The 25,347-nt window shown below is 38.3% G+C and overlaps 1 protein-coding gene across 3 annotated transcripts in view; it reads right to left on the bottom strand.

The window, feature by feature from the left end:
* Nucleotides 1–25,347, bottom strand: part of abcc9 (ATP-binding cassette, sub-family C (CFTR/MRP), member 9) — a 115,952-nt gene that overhangs the window by 77,792 nt on the left and 12,813 nt on the right. For 2 of the 3 annotated variants that reach the window (XR_013771803.1, XM_079263454.1), the window contains exons 3-15: nucleotides 19,714–19,855; nucleotides 19,497–19,618; nucleotides 16,961–17,127; nucleotides 16,691–16,792; nucleotides 16,369–16,509; nucleotides 16,057–16,248; nucleotides 10,503–10,667; nucleotides 5,302–5,457; nucleotides 4,524–4,658; nucleotides 4,255–4,417; nucleotides 1,612–1,652; nucleotides 1,344–1,486; nucleotides 950–1,058 (exon numbers count right to left, since the gene is read on the bottom strand). Coding sequence is in view for 2 of the 3 variants with exons in the window: in XM_079263454.1 (XP_079119580.1) it covers nucleotides 950–1,058; nucleotides 1,344–1,486; nucleotides 1,612–1,652; nucleotides 4,255–4,417; nucleotides 4,524–4,658; nucleotides 5,302–5,457; nucleotides 10,503–10,667; nucleotides 16,057–16,248; nucleotides 16,369–16,509; nucleotides 16,691–16,792; nucleotides 16,961–17,127; nucleotides 19,497–19,618; nucleotides 19,714–19,855 (1,778 nt within the window). In the remaining variant the exon portion in view is untranslated. The remainder of the gene's footprint in view (nucleotides 1–949; nucleotides 1,059–1,343; nucleotides 1,487–1,611; nucleotides 1,653–4,254; nucleotides 4,418–4,523; nucleotides 4,659–5,301; nucleotides 5,458–10,502; nucleotides 10,668–16,056; nucleotides 16,249–16,368; nucleotides 16,510–16,690; nucleotides 16,793–16,960; nucleotides 17,128–19,496; nucleotides 19,619–19,713; nucleotides 19,856–25,347) is intronic. The other variant, XM_079263455.1, reaches the window with a different exon arrangement.

Below are 25,347 nucleotides of genomic sequence, written 5' to 3' on the forward strand. Positions count from 1 at the left end.
CTGTGAATTTTGGTCAAAGAATTGTTTGCATCGACTAAAAATGACCACAAAGCGGTAAGGAAATAAAATATATTGCTTTTCAGAAGAATAGTTTTGTGATTTAGTGAAATACTTTGTGATAAAAGTGATAAAAAGTGCTAAAAAGGTTGGATTTGTGTTTGTTTTGATACAGATGTGAGGTGGTCGGACCAGATAAGGTCATGTTTGGTGTCATCTGAAAGTGTAGCTTTTCTAGTTTCCTATGAGGCCCACTATGTTGGGGTGGAGTGAACAGATTGCCCATTGCATTGTGTTTTGTTGCGCATGTTGCTGGCTCCGTTAGTTGCTGCATAGAAATGTCAAAGTTGCTTTAAATAAAACTAATACTTTGATGACAAAATGCACTTTAAGTGTTGATTTATTGGGAATAAAACTTTATCTTTAGGAAACATTAGTAATAAAATCCTGTCACATCACTTTTTTTTTTTTACACAGATGAACTGGCGCATACAGCTGCTGGATCCAGTACTGGGCCTGCTGAGATGAATGGGTTTTAAGTGTCTATTAAACATTTATCTGTCTGAGAAGACAACTTTTACCTCATGTTTGTTTCATATATGTTCATCCTGAAGTTTACCAAAAGATTTGGACTTTCTATAACTTTTTTTTCCACTTATTGAAAGCAGCAAAATGAAATAAGAGGACTGCTTCACTGGCGTGTTTATTAATCAGAATTTAATCTACAGTTGTGCTAAAGTGTACTGACATCCTAACATTTAAAAAAACTAATTTTACAACAGTCACTCAAATAACTAGAAAAGTGCAAATTTTTGGTTACATCGGTATTTTTTTCCTTATGTAACAGGATGATGCATTACCGTACGTCTTCCTCTGAGATATGGACTACAAGCTACATCTCTGTTCTCAGTTATCAGTTCGTGCTGATTGGTTGTGTATCAACAATACTCACCATCCCCAGGTGTTTTTTTCCAGCTTCCATAGAGACAGATATGTCACCATTTCTCCAGCTGTCGTCTCCAATTTCATCACTCTGGAGGAACTCACCAAGCTTCTGGACACTGTAGGAACACACGCACGCACACACACACACGCACGCACACACACGCACACACGCGCACACACACACACACACACACACACACACACACACAGGTTCCAACGCCAGCAATCTCTCAGGAGTTTAGAGTTTCTCTTCTCTGCTGTAACTTGTTCCTTCAAGTTACTTTAATTAGATTCAACCCTGAAACCATCTCCAGTTTGTTTCCTTGTTTAGTCACAACCCTGTCTCTTACAGTCAGACCTGGGAAACCTCCACAACAGAAACATTTATAAGACCATCTCACCTGACAAGAGCCTTTACAGCAAATCTGACGACAGTGGAGAGCAGGAAGAGAGGGGTGACTAAGATGTGAAACAACGACAGCGCTGCAAAGGCCTGGGAAGGACTGGGACCACTGACATGGAGGATGTCATACGTCACAAATGTCTGGAAGAGAGGAGATGATCTTTTAGCGTCTCCCTCTCATGTTTAGCATATCATGCTGCGATTCAGGAGTCATAATTCCTATCTAAACAAATAACATAGTGTTTTTTTTTCCCCAATTGTCTTACCGCAAGAACAGCAGCGATGGGAATAGCGGCATTCATGAAAACTGCAGAGAGAGAGAAAGCTTCAACTTTAAGTTCTTTGGAAACATAAAGTCATTTTATAAAGCTGTAACTAAAGCTGCCCATTTCTCTGGGTGTTAACTTTAGAGGCGTTGAATGCAAAGGTCAAATTCCTGTCTCTTATAGCATGCCTGCAAAACCAACATCCTCCTTTTAATTCCACCATTAAAGCTGTTTTCTTACTGGAGCTCCGATGTTTTAAAAGAAAGATTCTCATGTGAGAAACACGTCAACGACATGTAAGCCTGTCATGGTGCTGGATGTTTACCAGCAGTAATTTTAGGAGGTTTGCTGGATGCATGTTCGTCTGGAAGTGTTTAGTGAAAATGTTTATTCCAGGGTAAAAGTAAATCTCTCAACAGCCTTCAAGCTGAATTGTTCTTAAAGCTTTTATTGGAACATTGAGGATCTTCTGCGTAGCTTTCGAGGGCTGGTATCCTGCAAGTTTTAGATGCTTCCCTGCTGCAACTCACCTGACTTGAACGATCCATTGAGTGAGTTAAACTGTCAAACAACGCAGATTTCAGTGTTTATTATACAGAATTATGTCCAATGTATAAACTTAATCTAAACTGTGTTGTTATGTTTAACCATCTTGATCATTTGTGTATTTCTTTATTTATTTTGAGTTTTAAAAAAAAAATTGTTAGAAATTAAGTGTCAAACAGCTCGTCAAAGTGTTGCTGTTGAGAGGATGGCTAGGAATAGCAGGTCAGACAATTTGTTTACGAACAGTAAAAACTGCAACCAGCTGGATTTAGGGAAAGATCTGATGACAGCTGGACACTTTATGAAGGAGAGGGAAACCTACGGTAGGAGACTGACACTTCCACTGGATGCTGCCAGCAACAAAAACAATTATTATTATTGTCTGTGTAACATTCAGTGAGTCAACAATGAATCATGGGAAAAAAATGTTAACATTGTATTTATAATGGCTACTTGTGTCTGCAGTTCATCTATTAGGACAGCCGTGTTAAAAATATTAACTGATTTTCACCAGCAAATAAAACATGAGGCGAATAAAGCAACAACTTCTCTGAATATCTGCAGTAAGTCAATGAGCACTAGGGGTGGGAAAATCAAATCAAAACATTGAAATCAGGACTTTTTTCTTCACAATTTTAAAATCGATTTTTTTTAACAATTTTTTTTTTTTCAAATAAATCAAATTAATCCACTATAAAATGTTTTGCCATTTTCATTGGTTTTACTGATCTTTTTACTTGTCTTCTTGGGCATTATAGCAGCAGAATGATGATCTGGCTGCAGTGTTGCTTTTTCCTAATTGAAATCAAGAAAAATTACTAGCAAAAAGTAGTTTTATAAAAAAAAATTTGTTCTTAATCTACAAAAGTCATCAATATTGAAGAATTTTGAGAATCGCAATTTAAATCGAATCAGCACCCAAAAAAAAATCGGAATCAAATCTAATTGGGACAAAAGCGTATCGTCACAGTCCTAATGAGCACGCTGATAAAAGCTGCTGCTTTAAACTCTAAGATCTGTTGTCTTAATGAATGCATTTTTATTTAAAAGCAACTTCAAAACAGAGTTTTACCACAAAAAAAAAGAACAGAAAAAATACCTTAAAAAAATAACAAACAACAAACAAAAATGTCAAAATTCAATCGGATTTTGAAGCCAAGTTAAACAAAAGGTTTTTGAACAAATTTTTAAAAATATAAAACATGTCTGGGACCAACCACAGAACCACGGGAGAACCAGAAGCACCTGCTCAGTAGGTAAGGATACCCAGAAAGATAAGAAGGTGTTAACCCATTTAAACACTAAATGTTTAACCCTTTCATGAATAAATTAATAGAAAGCAATGCAACATTTTTTAAACAGTCTTTTACCTTTACAGACATGTGCAATGACACTTTTTGTGATATTTAGAATTCATGTTTTTTTTATTTATCTTAATGTTTCTATAAAATATTGATAAAATAATATATCATCATGAACATATATCTTCTATAAAATATAGCTGTTTCATTTTTTATTTATCACAAAGGCAAACTTGCACAATTACATTACGTTCAATTATATCACATATTTATTTATTCTCCAGTGAAACGTATTGGATGACCCACTAACATCCACTGAAGTGGTTTAATTACAAAAATACCATCCTCATTTATGAATATGTAAGACATAAGCTTGTAAATAGGTGTCCACTATGTGGCCAAGATGCATGAAAGGGTTAAAAAGAGAGAACATAATCTCAAAATCCTTTGTAAAACCGAATGGAAGCACAGAGAAGCTAAAACTGGTTTGATATGGTTTCACCCGTGTTTCTCCACAAACAGCTGCATTTGGAACCAACTCCAGATGAGACAGGCGAGACCAAACACAACAAAGTAATTTCCGTGGTGCACTGAATGCATCACGCAACGCCTCCTCTGTGCTGTGTAGTATTTTCAGCTGTGAGAACACATCTCCAGCTGTGGAGTTTATGTGTTATCAGCAACTGTGCAGACCAAATTCTCAGCACATCCTCAGAAACTCTCATGCATGAACCACTTTGGCAGACCTTTTACGTGCTATGAACGCGCCATCAGATGGTGTTAAGTCTCCTCTTACTGGACATGGACGTGTAGAAAGCGAACGTCCTGAGGCTGGTGAGTTCTTTGCCTCTGGTCTCCTCGACGCTGTCGCAGAAGATGTTCTCCCAGGCGTACAGCTTCAGCAGCTTTATGCCCTTCAGGATCTCTGTCGTCTGTTTGAGTCGGTCTGTAGAGTGCTCCTGAAAGCCAGAAAAGGTTCATTGCAAAACGGTTCGCAGCTGCAGAGTAGTTAAAGAACTACTTAATAAAAAATTAAATAAGACGTAATAGAAATGTTCTGCTTACTAGTGTGCTTTTCTGAGTGTCTGCTAGCTTTGTAGCTATGAGGTACTGAACCGGGGCGAGCAGAACGATAACAGACGCTCCAACCAAGGCACTGTAGCCCAGCAAATAGTGGAGTAAGATCACCCCCATCACAATCTGCCAAGAAAAGCAGAGCCGACTGAAGCAGCAACACATCGAAAAACCTTCTCTAACACGTACAGTTGTTCTCATATTTATTCATACCTTTCATTCAAGAAGGAAAAAAAAACAGCTGCCTGTAAAATAAGCTGAAATTGACTAAAGTAATAATGAATAAAAAATGTATGAAAATCATTACATTATTTTCTAATTCTGGTTCAATAGAAATATTTTTTTTGAAAAGCAAACAAATAAGATCATTTATTACATATTCCATCAGTCATAAAGTAATATTTAGTTGAACAATCCTTTAATGTTTCCGCTCCAGTCAGGTGTTTTCTGTTCCTCTCAGTCAGACTTCTGCACCTGTTGACAAGTATTTTGTCCCACTGTTCAACAGAAAAGTCTCTAATTTGTCCAGGACACATTTGTTTGTTTGTTTTTCTGTCTTAAACTTAATTAAATGAAAAAACAGTGTCTTATTTTACTAAATGATATTTTTGCACATTTTTAGTCATCATTCCTCCTTTAAGTCTCCAGTTATTTGAGTGACTGTTGTAAATTCAGCCTTTTCTTCAATGAAAGGGGATGAAGACATGTGAGCACAGATGTATCTGTAGCATTTTAAGTGCATTTTCTTATGTTTAAAGGATCCGTTTACCTGAACAGGCATTGCCCAGAGGTTGGGGCAGAGAAAGAGGAACCACATCAGCTGGTTGGTCTCTATGGCAACCAGGTTGTTGATCTGCCCCAGCGTCATCTCCCCCATGGACATGTTGGAGGTGGACAGACGCAGCATTTTGTTGTAAATCATCGCCTGGATAATAAGAATGACATAAAAACCTTGTTAACATGATCTGGTCTTCCTGTTTTAGTCTTACTTGGTTTTTATTATCATTTCAGTCTTAAAAAAATAGAAACTCGATCAGTAAAACTTGACAGTGGAGTGACCTAATCAGAGACCCTTGCTGGTCTTAGTGCTCATCATGTCACTGGGATCTACACTCTAAACTTGGGATGTAATGGGATACAGGAGTGATTGGTCTGCTGTGCATGGTACAGTCTGCCCTTCCGTCCCGTTGGTTTCGCGTTGGCGCTTTATTCATCGTTCTACAGGCCACTGAATGGGTCCTATCTCTTGGACTTGCTTGTAGTTCACACACAGACAAGTGAAAAATGGCTCTGGCAGAGTTGAGAGAAAGAAGTTTGAAGTCATTTAGATTTTTAGAGAGGGATTATTTTGGTTTTGCTGTCGAGCATGTCGAGGGAGTGAAAACCATTAACAGAAGTTTCAGCCCCCCAAACCAGGGTAATAAAAACTGGGTGTTACCTTTGACTCTACCCTTAGTCTAGAGCTAAATATCAGAAATGTAACTAGGACCTGTAAAAAAAACATGTCAGAACAGTTTCTCTCTCAGGCCATCGCAGACAATGATCCATGCTTTTTATTTCTTTTGTTTTAAATCATTATAATTCATTTCTTTCTGGTCTCCCATACAAAACTATTCCATCTTTGCAGCTCCTGCAGAACTCAGTTGCTAGTCCTGACTGGGACCAGAATGAGAAAACACATTACTCTGGCTTTGCACTGGCTTCCTGTTAGTTTTAGAATTGATTTTAAGATTTTATTAATTGGTAAATGGACTGTACTTGTACAGCACTTTTCCAGTCATACTGACCACTCAAAGCACTGTATCACACACACACACACACACACTCATACCCCAACAGACACATCAGTCAATTACTGGTCTTTAAGGCTCTTAATGGTCTCTGTCCTGAATATTAATCAGAACTGCTTCTGCATTATGTAGAACCATACACCACACACTCTCACCATAAAGTATATAGTGAGAGGGCTTTAAGCCACCATGGTCCATGCTTGTGGAATATCAGCATCGAACGTAAGTGAACACCTGAGGAAAGCAGTCTTGATGTTTTTAAACATTCATTTCATTTCTTTCTTTCTCTCTTTTTCTCTCTACAAGTTGTTTTCTGTTTTCTCTTCTTTTCTTTTCTCTTTCTGTCCCTCTTCTGTCCTCTCCGGTCCAGCAGTACAAACTTTGTAATACAAGCAATTATGCAAAATAAATAGAAAAATAAAATAAGAATCCAGAATATAAAGGGGAGCATTATATCCATGATGCTTCCCTTGGCAAAGTAAATTTGCTCAGCAGAATTCAGAATCCAGGAAATCCATTTTGCCTGCTTAAATGCTGGACAAATAAAAAATAAACATTAAGACAAAAAACACTCCTTTTCAGCGTAACTTATCTGATTTAATTTAATTATTTCTATTGTCTATGTTTTAGATAATTTAATTGTTTTACAGATTTTATTCTTTCTTATTTACTTGATTTTACTTCCTTGTACTTATGTTTACCACCGTTGTTTGGTTTTCATGTTTTTATTGATGTAAAATCACCGCCCCTGACTTGTTTTATATTTTTGTACAGAACTTTGAGGTAGCCCTGTGATGAACTGGCGACCTGTCCAAGGTGTACCCCGCCTCTCGCGCAAAAGACTGCCGGATAGGTTCCAGCTCCCCCACAACCCTTAATCAGACTAAGTGATTTGGACAATAAATGAATAAACTTTAAGCTAATATATGAAAAGTGCTCCATTAATAGACTGACTGCTGTCAGCAACAAGGCCAAAAGCCTGGTTTTCAGCTGAATCAGGATCAGGGATCAGGGTTGGATCAGGGTTCTTCGCAAAGCTCATTTCCCCGTCTGTCATGTGCATTAATGTAGAAAATAGATTTTGGAGCAACATATGCACTTATTTTCCAGGAACCTCCTTTTTTAAACCAATATGATCCCAAACCACATGACAGCAACGTGCCTGAGGAAACAGAAGGTACAGTTACAAGACTGAGCTGCCTGCAGTCCTGACCAGGGTCTTATGGAGAATGTTGGAGTCAAATTCATTATTTCACATACACTACTCACAAAAAGTTAGCTTTTGGGTGAAATTTCACAACAAGCCTAAAATGCATTCAAACCTGTACAGGTGAACTTAATGTGATCTTCTCTAAGCTTTTAAATGCACATGTCCAACTGTTAGATGTTTCAATAAATTTTGCACAAGTTGCTGTTCTCTAACAAGGAGCTTAACGGCAAAAATCACGGCAGGTGTGTGATCCTTGAATTGACCAATAAATGTCCTGGTTCAATTAGAGCTGGTGTTTAAACAGTTGTCCTCATCATGCTGTTCACATTTTGACATCACGAGACCAAGACGACACCTAACAATGGAACAACAGTCCCTTGCCATTGCGATGCTTCAAACAGGACGTTCTCAGACAGAAGTGGCCACTGAGCTTGGAGTGTCACAGAGTGTCATCAGCAGGTTGCAACAGAGATATGGAGAGACTGGAAGAGTCACAGAAAGGCCTAGAAGTGGACGTCCTTTGGCCACATCCCGTGCTGATGACCGCTACATTGTGAACACTGCCCTGAGAAACCGGATGATGAATGCCACTCAACTCCAGGCACGTTTAAGAGAGGTGAGAGGCACCCAAGTGTCACGTCAGACCATTCCAAACCGTTTCCATCAGCGTGGTCTGCGTGCTAGACGACCTGCACGGGTACCTGACCACACCACCAGGCACAGGCATCATCGTCTTGCATGGGCCAGGGAGCATTTACGCTGGACGAGGAACCAGTGGGCCTCAGTGCTGTTCTCTGATGAAAGTCGATTCACACTGAGCAGAAATGATGGCCGGCAACGATGTTGGAGACATCAGGGAGAGCGCTATGCATCAGCCACTGTTGTCACCAGGCCAGCTTTTGGTGGTGGCGGTGTTACAGTGTGGGCAGGGGTGTCCACTTGGTACAGAACTGCCCTACACTTTGTGAATGGTACAGTGACAAGCCCATACTACCTGAATAACATCATTAATCCAGTGATTGTGCCCCTACATGAACAGCACAGGCCTAATTTCATCTTCATGGACGACAATGCTCCTGCTCATCGAGGCCGCATCATCAGGGAACGGCTGTTGGAGACTGGTGTACCTCAAATGGAACGGCCTGCACTCTCTCCAGACCTGAATCCCATTGAAAACCTGTGGGATCAGCTGAGCCGTCGTGTAGAGGCTCGAAACCCTGCACCCCAGAACCTCAATGACCTGAGGGCTGCCCTTCAAGAAGAGTGGGATGCCATGCCTCAGCAGGCAATAAGTTGCCTTGTGAACAGCATGAGACGTCGTTGTCAAGCTGTAATTGATGCTCAAGGGCACATGACGAGATATTGAGACGTTCAAATTTTTTGTTGTGGTGTAACTACCATTGTTGTTACCTTTTGTGTTGAATGAATTTTTTGAGATGAGGGAATCAGTAGTGCATCCTTCTACTTAAATGTCTTACTTTTATGATATTATATCACTGTAGCATGAACATATTGCATTTTCCATAAATTTCACCTGAAAGCCAAATATCCCTAACTTTTTGTGAGTAGTGTATTATAATTTAAAGGACAGATAAAAATATATAAAAGGATTTTGAGCTCTGAAAGTTTATATTTGCTAAAATGCATAATTTTATGTTTCTTAAGTTAGCAGACGTCACCGGGAAGTTGCTGATTAGTCAGATTGAAGCCAAAGACGTTAGAAGCAACGTCGTTTTTTGACCGTGTAATCCTGTTTTGTTATATTTTTCTGATTAAAGCTAAAGGAAAGAAGAACTGGTCTACTGGTGTTTCAAATACAAAGTTGCTAGACTGACTTGAAAGTGGTGGTAGCATCTGAGAATTTGGAAACAATGACAACTACATGCCATTGTACTCCTCCAGATAGGTTATGAGTTAAAAATTCCACCTTAAATTCTTCATTACTTGGTTTCCTCGATGCTAAATGTTGTGATAAGGAATGGTTATGTTTTAAAGTGTTAAAAGTTTTACTTTATCCACTCTTCTCTCATGCTTTTCAGGCCTGACATCCATAAACTGAAATATTTGAACAAATTAAATTATGTTAATGAGAAAATACATATCTTTGGTCCTTTCATGCTAAATTCTGATTCTTTTCTGAAATTCTCTTATTTTAATGTTTTTTTACATTGTTGTTCACGTTATATCTAAATGCGACTGCCACCAAGCTCCAGTGAAGTGACCTGCCACAACCTTCTCTGTGTTTGTCTCATAGTGACGTCAAACTGGATGAAATGCAACACAGTATGTAAAACATGGGTGTTCAAAGTCTTTTGACGTGTCCCTGTTCCAATGCACCTGACTCACAAGTTATGGATCCAACCGCCTATCAAGTTCTGCACAGACATTTTAAGTCAGGTGTGTTGGAGCAGGGACAAATGGAAAACCTGCCCCTCCAGAAGTACAGCTGCACACCCCTGATTCAGACAGAGTCTGAAAAAAGCACCAGATATGTATCCAGTCAGCTTGCCAGTCAGATTCAGGTAACTTTTGTCTCCAAGTTAGCATATTCTGCATTTATTTACTGGTAATCTGACTCCAATGAAGCACATAACGTATGTTCATTGAAATGGATCCAATAGTAGAAATATTCTGAAGTAAAATGGAGGCTTTATCACAACAAGTTACTCATACAGATAAATTCATGGTTGACTGAACCTAATTATTTGTGGTCATATTTCATGCATCATTAAAAAAAAAAAAAAAAAACAATATTTCTTTCTGCTGTAACTGTAAATCATCTGTTCTGTAAGCATTTCAAATAAACTGCAGTCCGATAAGGAGGATGAGGTTGGTGAGAATAACAATATGCCAAGTGAGCTCTTATTCCACTCAGACATCCGACAGATCGTTCTTGAGGAGCTTTTATAAGCAACACCTCTGCATGGAAACAAAACGTCTGAATTTTATTTTCCATCATGATTTACTCACCAGCAGAGCTCCCCGCAGGTTGATGCCTGTTTCTATGGTAACGTAGTACGAGGCCTGCAGGAAGGTTCTCTGCAGGACTAAAGCCAAGAAGAGAAGAACAGCCAGGACCGAGCTGTTCTGCAGGAGTTCCGTGGAAAACATGAAATAAACTCCTAAATAGGTTTCCTGCAAGAATAAACATAAAAGAAGGAAGAAAAGTGCTTATCTTTAAGGTGCATTAAGTTTTTTGATGCAACTTGCAGACATTTAGGTCCGTTCCGCAGCTACATGAACATCGACATACAGAAACGTAACGTTCCACCTTGTGACAAATACTGTATCATATATCTGAGGGAAAAGAATTAATGCGATGGGCTTTTCAGTTTCCAATCTGAAAAAGCCTTTTAAAAAGAAATACATTCATATATTCTGGCAAATTCATTAAAAACCAGCTGGTAGTGAATTTTTAATGACAAGTTTGAGATAATTTGCATAAAAGGTACCATGTTATGTAAAATTCCTTTGTAAAGGTTTTCTGGCTGTCTTGTGTGTCCTCAAAGTCCGTCACCACAGTCACTCGCTCCAGTTTCTCACAAATGTGTGCTCCAACAGGTGAGTCAGAGATCTTTCACTTTGTGACCCCATGTGTCTCCATGGAAACCATGTTGCTGGCAACACATCAGGAACGGTTGCTAACATGTTTGCATTTGAAGTTTCAAGCCAAACAAAGGAGATCCTGGCGGCGTTCATATTGGTTTTCCAAGTTTCCCAACTTTGTCATTGTGAATGCTTATATCTGCTAGCCGTCCACATTTATATGGTTTTAAAAATAGTTGCAGAGGCCGAAGTAAAACACTGCCACCATGGAGACAACAGTAACGTTAGAAGCAGCTCGAGCATCTTAAAGACTCTGGACCAAACTAGTTTTTCTGTTGTAAGTTAAGTAACCGCCATCATCTTACTCTGCTGCCTGACTTGACCTCCTCACTTAGACCAAAACTACAAGTCTGTGCAGGCTGTGCTTGCTAAAGCCTGTACAGCTAGGGGTGGGAAAATCGAAAATCGGAAATCTGGATTTTTTTCTTCAAAATTTAAAAAAAAATTTTTTTTTTTTTTTAACAAAAAAAAAAATTTCTTTTTTTTTTTTTTAGATAAATAAAATTAATCAATTATAAAATTTTTGTCTTTTATATTGTTTTTATTGATCTTTTTACTTGTCTTCTTGGGCATTGTAGCAGTAGAATGATGATCTGACTCCTGTGTTTTGGGGTTTTTTTTTCTCATTGAAATGAAGAAAAATGATGAGCAAACAAAGTTTTATATACATTATATACATTTTATATATATATTTATATACATTTTTTTGTTTTTAATCTACAAAAATCAGCAATACCGGAGAATTGTGAGAATCACAATTTAAATCGAATCGCACCCAAAAAAATCGGAATCGAATCGGGACAAGTCCTTATATGCTAAGCTTCATTATCAATATCTAAATTAATTTATATTTAAACAACAAGACTGTAAAATTTAAGATTCTGACAACTATCTTAGATCAAATGGCAAATCGTTTACAATTTTCAAAATGAATAACAAAAATCAGTGCAATGATCAGTGATCAGTTAGGATACATAAAGATAGTTTAAAATCCTTCATACAGTAAAATGAACAGTTCATGAAATCATTACAAAAATAATAAAAATCCCAAAAATAAAAATTTTATGAATAACATTTCATACATATGTCAAATATATAAATAAATAATTTAAAATTCAGTTTAATTAAAATGAGGTAAAACCTTTCCTGCAGAAGGAACAAAAGATGTGTGAAAATTATCAATAACACAAAAGCAGACATTATAATAAAAGAAAGCTGTCAATACACCCTTCTCATGCCTTTGCAAATACACATCTCTCTAGTTTACATAAACAGGATGAAACCAATAACACTCCCACAGTAGAATAAAACTATCCCAGTGTGATGCTCGGCAGTCCTGGAAGCCAGAGTGTGATCTGAGTGGGGAATTTTCCATGTCACTAAGAAATGCAGCTCTGTTCTGCTGCCCATTATGCCCACTTATACGAGCAAGCACCGACCTGACAACAGCTAACGGTTAACATCAGAGACAACAATATCCAGCCAAATGGGCTGAATGAAAACACACAGTCATCACAGAAGCATCTGCTCTGCTTCTCCGACGAGCCCCGACCGCGCTGTGACCTTTAGAGGAGGCTGGCATGAATTAAAGAGGAGAAGATGTCAACAATCCCTGCCAGAAGACTGTCTGAGGGAGTGTGTGTGCTTTCTGTCGGCTTCACACTCCTTATTGTGTCGTCTAAGTAATGTATCGTGCATTTTTATAGTGCAGTTTCATGTTTAACCCCTGTTTTGTTTTGTTTTGTTTTTTCATTAAAAACTAGTGTCAATTGTGGTTATAAAATTAAATAAGTGAGATATAGATGGATCATCTGAGAAAAACAAACTCAGGATTGATTGGGACGATTGAGGAAGACGATGGTGCAGCTTCTCAGGTCATCCAGATCATGACAATGAAGTGTTTTAACAGTCTTCATGAGATCCAGATCCCTTCTTCTACTTTTATGGTGAACTTCTTATGAGCTTCACTGACTCATTATTAGCCTGAATAATAACTTATAATTGTTATTTGCATTCAAAACTCTCAATGACCTTGTTACTGTTCATTCATTAAATCAGTTTTCACCCTACGAACCTTCAAGACCTCTCATGGCTTCCGGAGGATTCTTTTCTATGTATATCAGTGTTATTTCATTTATTATTCTTTTTTTAAGCACATTATTTTTATTAAGTCCTCTATATTATTGTTGCCCTTACTTGTTCTTATTTAATTTATTAAGTAATTTAATTTAATATTTTATTTTGTTTTATCTCCAGTGGTTTCCTTGGGGTGGATCCTCCACACTGGGGACTCTGCCTGCTTGGTCTGGGACTTGTTGTCATGGTGATTGCCTCCATCTGGATGGCAGGGGGTCTGAAACTACAGCCTTATGTCTGTGGGGTGGACCATGGCCTACGCTGATCTGGGTGCTGTGTGGTTGCTATGGCGGCAGCCCCTTTTGACATGGGAGGTCTGGTTCCTGGTGTGGATGGATCCAAAAGATATTGTGTCCTCACATCAGCATCAGGATGTTTACTACTTTCATATTTTATTTATTTATTTGTGCCTACATTCAGTTTATAGACAGAAGTTAGGGAGTGATGTTAGTGTGCGTGTGTGTTATATTGTGTGTGTGTGTGTGTGTGTGGGTGGGGGTCTGTGTTTGTGTATAGCTGTGTGAAGGACAACATGATGAGTTTACTGCTATGTAATGTATTTTGATGTGTGATGGGTTGCTTTATTTTAATATGCATGATCTGGTTTTATCATGTGAAGAACTTTGTGTTGCCATTGGCATGAAAATACCTGTAAAACATAAAGTTTGATTTGATGATTTGATTCATCATACACTAAATAAATAGTCAAATTGAACAGCGACTTCCTTTCTTCATTATGCTCCATGACGTTTTCATGACTTTAATACTAAAAAGACAACATCTTTTATTGTAGTTGTTGAATTTGAACTTCTGTGGAATTTTTTAATGGTATTAATAAAAAAAAACAACATGTTTTTATCATTTTACTTTTAAATAAATAAATACAACTAATTTAATCATATCTTTAATCATATTTAAGCTTTTATCTGTTGAACTCATTTTATTGTTTCATTAATTCTTATGGTTGTCCTGTAAAAGATTTTTCTAGAATAATGCTGGTGTGACCTTTCAGTCATCCAGGTTATAATGATCCTAAAAGCTCTTTATGAAAGAGACGGAGCTCCATAGGTCAGGATTTAATGAACCAACTGCACATGGGTAATTAAGGACACTCCTTTGACAGCGGTAATGTTTATGATTTGAACAAAGAAAACAGATGGTTTGAGACAGGTGTAAAGGGATAGAGGTGAGTGAACAGTGGTCTCAGGTATCACCTTCTCAGCATTGACAATGCAACCATGACTCTCCAGGAGGCTTCACACGTTGAACCAAAACAGTTTTGGTCAGGCAGGTTAACAACTCACAGGTGATGTTCCCACCTTGGGTTCAGGAGGCAGACTCCCTCCACACCTTTAAGATGGAGCTGAAAACCTTCCTTTTCCATGATTCTTATAGTTAGGATATGAGCATCTCCTGAGTTGGAGCCTGCATGTACGGGACCCAACTGTCCAGGTTATGCTCTTTGCTCTTATAGTTATGGGTAGTCTAGCCATCCATTATTTATGTAGCAATGGGGATGTTACCTGGTGCACGGAGAAGTACCTCGCTCTATTTCTCTAATATATTAATGTATAAATAGATGCCAATAATGCCGTCTCTAACTTATTTCTCCTTTTTTCCGCAGGCCTTCCTGAATAAGTGCAGTTGTACATGTTGATCTGTCTTTCCTGTCGTCTTCACCCCAACCAGTCGAGGCAGATGGCTGCCCTCCCTGACCCGGTGTCACGGGGTTCTCTCTGCTGTTCCCAATAATGATGGCGACGTTGTGGTTTTGTTTGAGGTGGTTAATTACCAACTTCTCCCAAGTGCAATGATATGTACAGTGGTCCCATGCAATAAGTACAATATGTACAATATCCACAATATTTACAAGGGTTTCTCACTAGACACTCAATACACTCCAGCTCTGCAACTCAATCCAACCTACTCCCACCCCGAGCAAGTCAGAATGCACTCCTTTTAACCCTGAAGTTCCTCCCACCACAGGAAACTTCACAATTAACAGAGAAAATAAGGTTTTTCTTAAATAACAGTTGTTCTGTATCACAACAAGCCAAATTAACATAATTTCAGAACGGATATGCAAACAAACACCAAAAGATTACAATAGTCAACATTGTAGGAAAAGAAGGAATCCGATAATATGCCGCGACGCAGCGTTTCAATGCGCCACGTGACGATGACGCCACTGCCGTATTGCGACACCCGTCCACGTCTTAACCGCGGTGAGGACCTTGGCTCGGTTTACATCCATCACCCACGGTAAGCATCGGTGTGTGGCATTGCGCTGCGAGACGTGTGACAACCCTTCTTTGTCACAGCGCTGGAGGTTTTCTCCCTGTTAAAGGGGAGTTTTTTCCTTCCCACTGTCGCCTCATGCAGCTCAGGATGGGGGATTGGATCAAAGTCATGACTCGATGCCATCATTTGGTTTCTATTATAGGATATATATGAATTGGCTTGAAATGATTTGTATGTAAAGTGTCCTGTGAAAATATTGTTGTGAATTGGCGCTATACAAATAAAGCTGAATTGAATTGAATGTTGACTAAAAATAATAATAAAGTCTGACTGAATTAACAGAAAACAACACTGGAAAGCATAATTCAGCCGACTACTTCAGAGAACAACAGTTAACAGGAGATAAAGATAAAACTTCAACCATGAAAAGACAAAAATAAAAAGAGCAAAATAAATCTACAAAGCAAGACTGTTTCTACAGATACGAGGACACAATAAGGGCTGATGGAGTCATTGCTATGAAAATAAGAACAACACCCACCTTCATCTTGTCTTCTGGTGCAACTTCATCCTTTTCATTCAGGTACTTAACAATGCCAGAGATGCAGAGAGGACCGGCGAAGCCCAGGAGATCTGCCAGGTACCGAAACGTGCTGCTGAGCAAGATGGGATGGCCAAAAGCTCGATACATGGAGCGCCAGATGGATGGAGATCGATCAGGATCTTCAGCCGTCTGTATGGAAAGAAAGATGGAAAAACAGCAGAAGTTTTTCATTATTTTAATTGAACACTGTGTTCTACTGGAATTTATTTATCTAAAAATATCTCTAAGCCAGTTTAAGGCTTTCGTCACCCTCTGATCCTCGTAGGCGTCTTTGAGGCGCAGGTAGTTGGTCAGGGCTCTCATGGCGATGGGCAACTTGCCGATCTTCTTCAGCTCTATTGGCCTTTTATGAGCTCCAATGATGAGAGGATTCATCCACCAATATGTGGCCTAAAAGGTGCCAAGTGTTTGTTCATTTTTCTGTGTTTTGTTTCCGTGTATTTATCTTGTAACATTTGCCACAATCAGCATGTAATCAGATAAAACTCAGCCAGGCTGCACTCTGGTTTCAGCGAATGTAAACTTTAGACCTGTATCATGATCTGATGGCAGACAAAAAAAGAAAATATACCTTGGAGAGCAGGTTGACAAATGGCTGCAGAAAGCGAACTCCCAAATCCTGCAAATCTTCTGGTGGTTTCACCTTCTGAGGGTTGGCAAAGAACACGTATTTCTACAGGAACACATGAGATAAAAAGAATCTGAGTAAGCCGGACGGAGATGTGCCAAACACAGCAGAAAACACAGCGAGAAATCTGCGCACTGTTTCCCGTATTCCAAAACAAAACTGTTTCACCTCACTGAAGGTTTTACTAAAATAGCTTGAAACGTGGTGACAAACCCGGACTCGGATGACGTTGATCTCCACCGCCATCAGAAGTCCGTACAGGATGACCAACACAGTTGTGATGCAGAACCTCAGATGCCGCAGTCCAACGTTGAACTCTGTAAACTTCCACAGCTTAATGGACTTTGTGATGAACGCCAACACCCAGTAGATGAAAAGGACTGCAACGACGCACAAAAGTCATTTAGTAGAATAAAACAAGACAAAACATCTTTTTTTTATCTTTTATTGGAACATTTTGCCAAACAAGCTATTAGTGCTATTTTCTATCACCTATGTCAACTTTGTGTATAAAAAGGCAGGGCATACTTCTCGTCATTATTCTTCCTGATTTCTGTTTATCTTTAATTATGAAGTCCTATACCCATGATTCTTAACCATGGGTCACTGGGCCATGAAGCAAGCGGCACCCCTGGGATGAAAAACTTTTAGTTTAGCACAAATGTGCCGCAATACCATATAAATTATCAAATGAAGACACAATGGATGTTTCTGTTGTCTATGAGAACCCAGTTGCAAAACAGCTTTCTATCTGTTGGTGGCGGTAATGCCGGTCAGTTGTTCAACAAGCTCGAAGAAGAAGACGTTCTGCTCGTCCCTTTCCTGCAGCAAAACATCTGAAGATGCATTCATTGAAAGACAGTAAACCTTTTCACAAAAGTAAAAAATAACTAAATAAAACGAGCTCCAGATGCAGAAGATGTCTGTCACTGTCAACTTTCTAAGAAAAGTTTAAATAATTTCTGTATTTTTATTTAATTAAATCCACAAAATTTAAAATGTTATTTATTTCAAAGTTATCACTTTTTTGTTAAAATGACTTTTTTGCTGTTATAAGACCTTTACACACACCAGTGCGAATAAACACAAAACTTTGCAGGTGGATTATCAATGTTTCCATCTATGCACACCAAGTGAGATGTAAAATTGTGCATAAATGATGAATATTCTAAAACAAACTTGCAAGGTAGATTCCACATTAAGCAATGAGAAAAGTAATCTGATGCTGCAAAGGAAAAGACAGAAAGAGGCGCTGCATTCCTCATGTTCTAAAGAGAGGAGAACTCGGGGAGTTTCTGGACCACGACCGCTTCAGGACAGACATTAGGACGTCTGTGGGACAGTTGGAGGATCTGCTTTAGTTTGGAATCAGATTTGTTTCAGAATCTCCAAGCAAAACTTTTTGAAACTCAAGCAAAAAACAACAATTAAAACCAACACTTTCTAAAACTTAAAATAATCTCAAAATAAAAAATGATCAATCATCATAAAAACTGTTAGGCTTTTATTAGGTTAAATTGAGTAATTTCCTCTTCCTCTTTCTCTCTTCTCGCTATTTTGGTTGCGCTTTACAGTCTTTGGTTTTGATTCACGATTCTTTGGTTTCATTTCTGACACAAACCTTTCATGGGCTCTTTCAGGGGTTTTAAAAAGTTTGCTTGGAACAAATGTAATTCCATACTTTAGGAGCTAGCTGCTCCCTTTATGAAGCAGAGGAGAAACAATAAAGATGTTCGGCCATGATGATACGAAGTTATAGAATAAAAGAGCAGCGACAAATTAACACATAGCTGCAAACCGTGATCTATCAGTCAACATGATGGAATTGCGTCACTGATGTTACGTTCACACTGATTACACTGTTTAGGTTCACATAGACATGATAAAACATCTCTGTGATGATGTTGTTTCTTCGATTGTATTTTGCTGGTTAACTTTCGGTGGATTTGGTTCAGATACAATTGTGCTCATATGTATTCATCCCCTTTCATTAAAGAAAAGCTGAATTTACAACAGTCACTCAAATAACTGGAGACTTAAAAATGGAACAATAACTAAAAATTTGCAAATATATCATTTAGTAATATAAGACACTGTTTTTTCATTTAATTGAGTTGTAAAAAGAAAAAAAAAAAAAAAAAAAAAAAAAAACCAACAAATTGGTCCTGGACAAATTAGAGCACTTTTCTGTTGAACAGTGGGACAAAATACCTGTCAACAGGTGCAGAAGTCTGACTGAGAGGAACAGAAAACACCTGACTGGAGCGGAAACATTAAAGGATTGTTCAGCTAAATATTACTTTATGACTGATGCAATATTTAATAAATTATCTTATTTGTTTGCTTGTTAAATAAATATTTCTATTGAACCAGAATTAGAAAATAATGTGAGGATTTTCATAAGAATTTTAATTTATTATTTTACTCTATTTCAGCTTATTTTACAGGCAGCTGTTTTTTTTTCCTTTTTTAATGAAAGGGTATGAGCACAACTGTATGAAATCCAAATTAAACTTGTTTATATCTAAACGGGCTCCCAGCAACTTTGTACTGTAAAAGTTGGGCTGTTTTATACAAGAAAACTCCTCTTCTGTACCCTTAAACTGCAGCATCTGTGGGAAGTCATGCACTCATTTGGACCGCAGTTAGAGTCACAGATGATGAAAGCAAAAGTTCGGACTGAAGTTTGCTTGCGTTTAAGCTGAGTTATCACCACCGGCAACAACAACACAAGCTGTGATCATCTTACCAAGCAACAGCTTGGGGAAGTTGGACGTCTCTATGTTGTGGTAGTAAACCACCGATGTTGTCGCTGCTATGAAACCCATGAATGCCGGCATGAAGAGATGAAGATGGTTGGTTGTCATCACACTGCAGAAAGAGGAAACACATGCATTAAAGCAGTAAAAAGAAATCAAGCAACTTTTAATCTGATTTGATTGCATCAGATCTCTCGGAGGACTCACTTGTTGGAGACGATTCCCTCTGCAAACTCGCACACGTGGACGAACAGCAGCAGGAAGGTGAGGATCCACCTCATGTTGTGGCCGGGGAAATGGAGCCATGTGTTATGATGGATCTGCACCTTGGAGCTCTGACTGCCCCAACCTGAAACAAACACACACACACACACACACACACACACACACGGAGGCAGACGATGAATCTGAACTCACTCCACACCAAACGGGGGAACAGGAGGCCATTAAAGAGATTATTCTCATAAATAGGATTTTAAAGTACTATTGTTCCTCTGACTTTCACATAAACCTTAAAAATATTGTAATAACTGGAGCTTTTGTTGCATGTCTGTAAAAGACTTTTCTTAGAACAGTAAAATGTTTCTATTTTACCCTGCCGACTGTGTGAAACAAAGATTTATCTAACAATGAAAACAGCAGGTAAATGTCCAAACGACTGACAGCAAACAAGCAAGATTGGGGATGTTTTCATCCAGCTGTGCAAAACCAGCAACATATGAAGTAGCAGCCAAGTCATGAAGATGAAGGACCATTTAAAACAGGGAAAGACTTTATAATTCAGGACTTGTCTTGGCACGGCCTGGAAGTGGACCCAAATCAAGCCTGCAATGAAGAAGGTGAAGAGCAGAATAAATCTAAAAGCAAAGTGCTGCAGGGCGGATTAATCAGTGTTCAGTCCAACAGAATCTAATACTGTCACTGCAACAACATCAGCGTTTGCAGATCTACCAGAATCCATTTTTTACTCCGTTTTTCCATTTTTCTTCTGTTGTTTTCACATTGTAAAAAACAGGGGATCTATGATTATTATTATTATTGTCTTGGCCAATAACCAATATTTATCATTATTTATATATATATCTTTAAGCTTAACATGATGAAATTCTGTAAGTAGCAAAGTCAAGGTTAGCAGCTGTGGTTTCGTTGTTTATTAGCACATCAAACTGGTGCGGTGAAGACTTGATGCAGCATCCTACTTGCATTACTTCCACTTTGCTAGTCTTGCTTGAGTATCTTATTTCGATGCCATGACATATGACCACATTGCCGGCATTGCTGCTTCGCTTCTGTGCGGCGCTGCATCACTGTCACATGCCAAAACAGATACCGCATGGCCAACCCCCGCCCCCCCTCCCAAACATACACAAACAGCCTGAAAGGAATATCAGCCGTTATAATCCTGCACGGTGGCAAAGCACCTACTGCCCTCTCAGCAACATCGCTGGTTTGAACCCTGACAGCCTTTTTTTTGTGGAGTTTGCATGTTCTCGCTATGTATGCGTGGTTACATATTTACCAGGATAATTGATCGCTTTTCCCATGTAAGTCGTTTGGATAAAAGCGTCTGTTCTGTTCTGTTCTGATCTGATCTGTTACAAAGACTAGGACAGGTAATTGGAATTACAGGTACAGCGTTAAGCTGGTTTAAAGCATATTTATCTGATAAACTTCAGTTTGTTCATGTAAATGACAAGTCCTCCTCACAAACTACAGTAAGTCATGGAGTTCCTCAAGGTTCTGTACTTGGACCAATACTCTTCGTGCTGTATATGCTCCCTTTAGGCAAAATTATTAGACAGCATGGAATAAACTTTCATTGTTATGCAGATGATACTCAACTATACTTATCCTTTAAACCAGATGAAACAAATCAGCCCAATAGGCTACAAAATTGTCTCATAGACATAAAGACTTGGATGTCTAGAAATTTTCTCCTCTTAAACTCAGATAAGACTGAAGTAATTCTCGTTGGATCTGAAAAACTCAGAGCTAAATTTTCCGATTTTGTAATGAACCTGGATGGCATTACTTTAGCTTCCAGTGCTACAGTGAGAAACCTTGGAGTAATATTTGACCCTGACCTGTCCTTTGGTCCACATATTAAGCAGGTTACTAAAACAGCCTTCTTTCATTTACGTAATATAGCCAAAATTAGGGACATTCTGTCTCAGAGTGATGCAGAAAAACTGGTTCACGCTTTTGTTACTTCGAGACTAGATTACTGTAACTCTCTATTACTGGGCTGTCCTAAATATGCCCTGAAAAGCCTTCAGCTGATCCAGAATTCTGCAGCCAGAGTCCTGACCAGAACCAGCATGAGAGATCATATTTCTCCAGTTTTAGCCTCTCTTCATTGGCTGCCTGTTGAATCTAGAATAGAATTTAAAATCCTTCTCCTTACATATAAAGCCCTCCACAACCAGGCACCACTATAAATCAAAGACCTCATAGTTCCTTATATACCAAGCAGAGTACTTCGTTCGCAGACTGCAGGCTTACTTGTGGTTCCTAGAGTCTCAAAGAGCCGAGCAGGAGGCAGAGCCTTTGGTTATCAGGCCCCTCTCTTATGGAATAAGCTCCCAGTTAGTGTTAGGGAAGCAGACACCCTCCCCACCTTTAAGACTAGGCTGAAGACTTATCTTTTTGATAAGTCCTATAGCTAGGGATGGTTAGCATCCCTTAGTTATGCTGCTATAGGTTTAGACTGCTGAGGGACATTTCCTGATACACTGAGCTTCTTTCTTTTTCTCTCTCTCTTCATGTATGTCTCCTGTCTCAGCAGGTCTCCCTGGCCGGGAGTAGCAGTTCCTGTTGTCTGTTGTCTTTCTGTCCTCTTCCCCCCACACAGCAGAGGCAGATGGCTGCCTGTCCTGAGCCGGGTTTTGCCGGAGGTTTCCTTCCTGTTAAAAGGGAGTTTTTTCCTTCCCACTGTTGCCTGTGTGCTTCCTCAGGATGGGAGATTGAGTTGGACTCAACTCGATCTGTTGGTTTCCTTATATAGGCTATTATGAATTGGCCTCCATTATGTTTTCCTCTCTGTCTGTAAAGCATCTTGAGATGGCATTGCCGTGATTTGGCGCGATATAAATAAAGTTGAATTGAATTGAATTGAATTGCGTCTGCCAAAAGACTGTAATAATTATAATCCACTCAGGTTACTTATCTGATCGATGTGTTAAACAACTACTAACCTCTGTCTACACAGATATTAATATATCTGTAGGACATATCAGGCATCCTTAGTGAAAAAAGACAGAAAGAAAAGAACTCCAAATAGATGTTCAAGCAGAAAATGCTTAAAAAATGATGGATTAGATTAAATGTTTAGGATTTAATTAGCATGACTGCATTTCTTTTCTAGCATTCATACATCTTTGACTTCTGTCACAACAAAAATGTCTGTCAAATTATTTTTATTTTAGTCATCTTCGTGGCTAAAGTTGAAACTATAAAATATCCGATTAGTTACGACCAAAAATCATTAAATTATTTTATTATTTAAAATTTACTTGACTCCTTGCTAGAAAAGAATACATGGAAAGAAAATTGTTTTGGTGTTTTTACTTAAAAAAAAAACATGCAAAAAAAATTAAAGAAATAAGTAAATAATTCACTTATAATCTGGATTAAATCTGGATTATTTTGCCTGGAAAGAAATCTGGTTAGCTAAAATTCTGTTATGCTGGTAACTGCAAGACTCTACCACAAACATTGGCGGCTTTTAGAGTCCTGATTCAGAGTAAAAAAGTAAAAACATCTAAAAAAATAAATAAATAAATAAATAAAAACATAAAAAACAATGGACCAACTAACCTTCTTTATAAAACAAGATCCAAAAGTAAATATTTACAGATTAAACAAACTATAAGCCACTGAGTACTTGTCACATCAGTAGAACTCATGCATTTTGTCCTGCCTGCAATCCTACTGAATTTAATTCAATTTGTTCCAATCAGGTGTGTTGGATCCGCAAAACATTGAAAACCTGCAGGACTGTGGGCCTCGTGGGACCAAATTCAATAATCTTACTCTAATAAATCACCGCCAGCAGAAACTAAACCAAACAGCAGCAACAACAACTCAGACAATCACACATCGTAACAAAGCCTAATGTCAAAATCATAGTTCAAAACTTCATAAATGTTTTCATTTCTTCAAGAAAATATAAAATATATGCAATTACAGAAACGCTTCTCTTGTAGATAAACACAAAATTCAGACAAACTCTTTATTTTTGGTGAAATATCTTCAAATATAAATAGTATGATATGTAAAAAAACTAAATGCAAAAGAATGGGTCATTTATGTTTTCCAGTGTGTTTTTTTTATTAGACAAAAAAAAAGAATCATTATAATGTTATTTTACATCTGTTTGCAGTAAATTCCTACATTTGACCAAGTCATCCAATATTTCCCTTTCAGGCCTGAAAATTTATTGAAATAATAAATAAATTATTATATTAGCAGCCTGATTAAATCTCAGTATTTTTAGTATGTTGTCTATTCTCTAAACTTAATGGACATTTTGAATTTCAGAGTCCAGAGGCCATAAAAACAGCATCAGTCCTCAGGGGTCGCGCTGAGGGCTGGTGGTCACAAGTATTCCCACAAACTACAGAGTAAACACACAAATCTACTGCAAAAGTTTTCTGTAAAAAAAAAAAAAAACAAAAGAAAAAAAACTAACAGAAACATCAGCAAAGCAGAATAACCCAGAAACACATTGAAACGTCGTTTTGCCTTCAGTTTTGCCTCCATATTCAGCCTTTTATCTGCTCCTTCCACCATATATACACACACACACACACACACACACACACACACACACACACACACACACACACACACACACACACACACACAGGAATATATATATGTCCATATTCTGTCAGTAAACTGTTGGTTATTCTGCAGCGAGTCTTCACTGGATCACTGAACCGTTTTAATCCTGTTCCGTCACTGTTCTTTAAAGCTGCTTAACTTTCTCACTGATGACAGGAAAGTGTCTATCAGAGAGCGTGTGTACCAGAAATACTACGTCTAAGAAGACTGTGGCTGATACCACATCTGGGATTTGACCCCAAGTCCACTGTCTCACACTGTTTCAGTGTCCAGAGAAAAGCAGACCAAGAATAAAGTCCTTCTATGTACAAAAATAATTTTCCAGTAAAAGAGTGCATTAAAATCTAAGCGTTTGTTTGTGTATTTGTTCTGTTATCTTTCCTAGGAGCGGTTTCAGACGATCAAATGATGGGAGTGGGGACATTCTGCCCAGTTTTCCCACACAGTTTAATCTCAGGTCAGGATTCAGTTAGTTGTGATGGTAAAGTGAGGTTAAACTGCTAAAATGCACACAGGCATGTAAATATGTGTGTGTCAGAGACAGGCAGAGAAAGATGGAAGGTTAAAATCCCCAATACGCCTGCTCTGCCCACCAGATTACACAGAATGATGCGGGATCACAGATTACAGGAACATGGAGGAAAGGCGGTGCGGGATTCCTTCATTTATTTCTTTGTTTCTATGTTCATACGGAAGAAATTCAAGTTAAATATCCTCAGTAGATCTTTTTGTCAAATCCGCATCATTTCAAAACAGCTTAGTAGCATATTTCAGTATAAGGAAACAACTGTTTGAGAGACACAAACAGCCCAAACTAAAACAAAACTGCATATTTTCTTTCCCTATCATGTGGCCAAAACTGTACCTTGATATTGGCAGGGACTTAAAAATGGGTCTTTGCAAGTGTCTCTGTTGCACTTAAGATGGACATTTATTAGCAATAAAATGTTACTGAACGGATAGAAAATCTCATGTAGTTTATCATTCAAAATACTT

Source organism: Telmatherina bonti (assembly GCF_933228915.1).
Source record: "Telmatherina bonti genome assembly, chromosome: 23".
NCBI lineage: Eukaryota > Metazoa > Chordata > Actinopteri > Atheriniformes > Telmatherinidae > Telmatherina > Telmatherina bonti.